General features: G+C 38.8%; 1 protein-coding gene and 1 long non-coding RNA gene across 2 annotated transcripts in view; one reads left to right on the top strand and one right to left on the bottom strand.

Annotated features, from left to right (window-relative positions):
* Nucleotides 1-16: 16 nt before the first annotated feature.
* Nucleotides 17-2,492, top strand: LOC107184931. Its single transcript, XR_001515838.1, has 2 exons — nt 17-217; nt 1,951-2,492. It is a non-coding gene; the product is annotated as an uncharacterized LOC107184931 (long non-coding RNA).
* The window catches only part of CANX (calnexin), a 17,509-nt gene continuing 14,724 nt past the window's right edge, over nt 2,061-4,845 (bottom strand). The window contains 1 exon segment of the mRNA XM_006775385.2: nt 2,061-3,928. Within this exon segment, the coding sequence (XP_006775448.1) occupies nt 3,875-3,928 (54 nt within the window). The 3' untranslated portion in view covers nt 2,061-3,874.

Here is a 4,845-nt window from a genome sequence, read left to right as displayed (position 1 = left end):
CGGAGAGCCGGCCGCCGGCCCCAGCGCCTTTCCCAAGCTGCTCAGAGAAACTCAGAAGTGGCCACGCCTTTCCAGTGTCAGCTGTTTTCTTCGACCCCATTGCTTACGTCCAGCCTTTTAATTGGTCGAAATGTCACGAGGGAGCTGGAAAAGGTTTCCTCTCACGCCATTCTGCATCACTGGGACCGTCAATTTCCACTTTTATATCAAAATTTGAGTAAGTTTCAAGTTGTTACTACTTACCCGGGAAAAGCCCAGCTCGCATAAGGAAGAGGTGTGCGGAGAGTCTCGCAGTGGGGACTAGAACCGCAAAGGATGGCATTACAGTCAAAACCGGATTACATTTAAAAAGCTGGTCTGTTAGGGAAAATCGAGCCACTCAATATCCAACCAAAGGCGATTATGCTTTAGTGTTACAACCGGCAGGCAAAGGGACAGGGGGGAGACGAGGGAAAACTCCGGGACCAGCGAGTCGGCAGTGAAACTAGATAGTCTTGTGTTGGGCCAAGAGGCACTAGGAACCTTAATTGCTAACAAGTTAAATAGAAGGTGCCAGGAAGCTGCAGGTTGAGAGGCACCATTAACAGCTCAAAGCAGCTGTTACAGTAACTTTTCACTAGGACCCACAAAAATATTTTATTTTAAAATAAACAAAAATGAATCCTTATTCAAATAGTATTTTTTATACAAATGCAGTAAAAAGATACAAGTGGCCCGCAAGGCAAAGGTGCTCATGAATGCCATAATGTGGTCGGTCCTGTTTTTCACCAGTCTTTAAACATATAAATTTTACACCAGGATTAAATATTTAGTTTCTAATAGGAACACTATGTCTATAATAGAAGCACTATGTCTATTTCTCTTCAGTATGCAGTCCCAAAGCCAAATAGCACGTTTTAAAAAAATTGACCTAATTTTCAAAAACCTCCCTGAAATAATGTTAACATGAAAAATTTAAGAACTCATTCGTTCCCATAAATCTTAAAAGACTATCTATAAATTACTCCTCCATTTCTGAGCTGTTATCCCGATGCCACAACAGAAACTACTGGATTCTAATCCAGCAGGAAAGGAGGCATAATCTCCATGGAGTTGACTGTCACCTCATGGTGACAAAGTTCAGTTTCAGAGGGTTCCCATCCTCAAATTCAACCAACCACCAAGGAAGGAAAATATCTAGAAAAAAGTTTCATTGTTGCTGATGTGTTTTATGTAAATAGGCCTCTGATGGCTGCAGGTTGCATCTGTACTGAACATATACAGACTTTTTCTTGTCATTATTTCCTAAACAATATATTTAACAACTATTTAAATAGCATTTACATTGTATTAGGTCTAAGTAATCTAAAGTATAGGGAAGATGTGTGTAGGTTATATGCAAATACTATGTATACCATTTTACGTAAGAGACTTGAGCATCTCAAACTTTGGTATTCATGGGTAAGTCCTGGAACCAATCCCTGTGAATACCAAGGGACAAGACTATATATCCCACCGTTCATAGTAGTTTCTGCATAATAGCAAACAGTGGCCAATTAAAGGACAATTAACCCACTCTGAAACAGCAAAACACGTGAACTAAAGGTTACTATGAAGTTCAGTCAAAAGCAGGTGCTTAACACAGGGCTTTAATGCCATTGAGTAATGTGACAATTTGAGAAAAGTGGCAAGTATTTTGTGAACAAGAGAAACTGGGGAACACATCTGATGGAGTGGGCATCTTACAGCAATGGGACGGGTAGCCAGCATGTGAGATCATAATGCAAGTGCCTTTCAAAGAGCTAAGAACTGCAGCTGGTCATTCATTAATGTGTCAGACATTTAATCAGGAGGTTGCAACTTCAAGAGAGTGAAAAGAAGAACCAAGAAATGACTTGTTTTGAACAAACTGCTAAATAACCCTGGAAAGGCAAATGAACACTCTACTGATTTACACTTGTCATTCCACAGCTCAGCCAGAAGAAACTGTGAGGCATGAAATATTAATGGAGAGTGAAGGCAGGCTTCTGGAAATGCTATGACCCCACACATTTGCTTCAAAGGAGAAATCTGCAGACATATTTTCAGGTCTTGCCAAGTAACTGTTTATTCGCGCTCAATACATTTGGGAAAGTGTGCTACATAGCTAAGGTCACTGTGACCACAGAACACCAGATGAAAAGAATAAAGCACTGAACAGCAAGAAAAATGCATCCCACCCTCATAAGAATTTAAGTGAACTGGTAAAAAATTGAGATAAACAAAATAAACAGATACAGCCTTCATCTTTTACAAATATACTTCCTCCCCAAAATCTCCCCAATATAAACACTCTGGAGTGTTTATATATTCAGTGCAAGGAACAGTATCATCGGTATATTTGAAACAGCTCTGAAGAAAGAATAAAGCTAAAAGAACATCTAATTTTGAATATACTTCAGTGTGGTGTAATAGTGAGGTTATTACACTGTGATGGGGGAGAGGCTCTGATAGCACCCATCTGCATTCCGTATGAAAAAACAAACCTAACATCACTTATTAAAATATTCTACAATCCACATACTAAAAAAAAAATAATTATTTTTAACAGGACTGCTTTATCATGTAATTTAAGACACAACTGTTACATGAACAGCAAATGATAACTTAAAAGGTTTAGCAGCTACAAAAATTGGATAACTCATGCTCTGTGTCACTCCTCCCATCAGTACTTTTAGCCTGTGTTCAATTACAGTCAATTCTGAATTGGCTCACATCTGGATAGACTTCTAGTCTTTACAGAGTAAGAGAAATGGATTAAAAAAATAAAGATGGCATTCTATCCTGTACTTGACCCTGGAAAGGTGCAGGTCTGCTTTAAAAAGGAAGAAACATACACAATCACAATAAAGCTTAACACTATGCAGAGCTCATCATCATTTTCAGCAATGGACAGCAAGGCGCTGTGAAGAAAAGGCAAGCAGAGGAGAAAGCTAGGACTCCGGGAAACAGGGAGGGAAACAGTGTCCACAGAATGGAAGATGGGATGAAAACACCAGGTTCTCTCTGGAGCGCACATGTCCTGGTAGCAGTCCTTAAAAAAGCCACCTGTTCAAGAAGACTGCAGCCCAGACACGCAGGGTGTGCAGAGGATAAAGGCCCAAATGCCACATTATACCACCTCCTCCACTAACTTAAACCTGTCTGTGAACTGAGCTGTTCCAAGCACAACAGAACACACACACACTTTATGATCTAACCAACATCGAGTGAAAAGTCTTTTTTCTTTTTCTATGTCCATTTTTAATACAATTTAAACAGAACCTTTGTATAAATTTGGGCTTCCATTCAATCCCTCTCCTCAATTTCTTTAGGAGGAATGGAAGTAAGCAATACAAGATTATAATGACAAATAAACGGCACTTTAAACATGATTATCAATTTTAAGGGACAGAGACACTTGAATGCTTTGTAATACCAAACTCAAACAAAATTGGTTCTAAAAACTGCAGTTCATCCCCCTAGAATTTCTAAAAGTTGGTGTTATTTCTGCATGGACACATCAATATATTAAATTAAGCCAAGATTTTAAAGACTGGCAAAATTCTATTACTCTATTAAAAAACAAAGATGTTTAAAAACAGAACAAAAAAAAATACAAATTAGTTGCTTCATGTTACAATTCACAACCATTGTTAAATGCTTTCTTTCTACAGAAACGGTCCTTTTTGTCACAACTGCATTTACTGCTAGATGTTTAAAATTACACGGGCTAGTGTTTGACTGAAATTTGTTGAAGGTGACATCTGGAGGCTTTCTGAGTCTCAACCTAAGATGTGCCAGGTTCTCTCCTAGGACCACACTTGCAGAGGAAGGGGAGGGAGAGGAAATCACATATCAAGTTCTTAAGATAATTTTACTCTCTTCTTAGCTTTCTGTTTCTTGGTGATTTGTTCAAAATGTCATCCTCCTATTGGTTGAAAAAAAGAAAAGAAATTCATTATAATTAGCATATTATGAAAAGTAAAAATTCGCCAAATTTTCAAGATCTACCAAGCTGAGGGTAACCCATCTAAGGGCAAAATATGAAGAAAAAAATGATTTGAAGAAAATGTACCAAAAACCAACTGTCTTAGAGGTGGTGGGACTATGTTTTCATACCGTCTTTCTTGTTTTCTTTCCATGAAAATGCAATTTTCTCAATCTAACCCACAAACATCTTCTTTTAAAAAGACCAGACACCATGCTTTCACATGTCATCTTGATTAATCCTAAATAATTTACTGGCCTATGGACACATTAGCCCCACTGAGACTGAGAAAACTGGATTTTATGGGGACTGAAGACTACCCAAGCCAGGTCCCATGTGACACTCAAGACAATAAGCCTGGTACTCTTCCTATTCTATTGGATTTCTCTTACTGTGTGAAAAAGCTTGGGGAATATAAAAAGTATGTGAGCCCAGATGGTGTGGTTCAGTGGTTGAACATTCCACACCTATGAGGTCATGGTTCGATTCCCGCCTAGGCACATGCCCAGGTTGCAGGCTCGATCCCCAGGGTAGGGCATTCAGGAGGCAGCTGATCAATGATTTTCATCATTGATGTTTCTATCTCTCTCTCCCTTCCTCTTTAAAATCAATGAAAATATATGTTAAAAAAAAAAGGATGTGAGACTGAACCTTACCTGAAAGAACTCTACATTTTAGTCAAGAAACTGAAAACATAAACAGCATTGATCTTTATCAAGGGGAGGGCAGAATAGTGGGAGCTGGAAATGGACACTGGGTAGAGTTTTCCAGAAAGAAACATCATGAAATAGAGAAATGCTTGGAAAGGGACCTTGGTAGAAAAGGTGTGGCTTATTCTCTTTCTCTCACTTCACAGC

This window comes from Myotis davidii, unplaced genomic scaffold (genome assembly GCF_000327345.1).
Source record: "Myotis davidii unplaced genomic scaffold, ASM32734v1 scaffold648, whole genome shotgun sequence".
NCBI classification, from domain to species: Eukaryota; Metazoa; Chordata; class Mammalia; order Chiroptera; family Vespertilionidae; genus Myotis; species Myotis davidii.
This window is presented reverse-complemented; position numbering and strand designations above follow the sequence as displayed.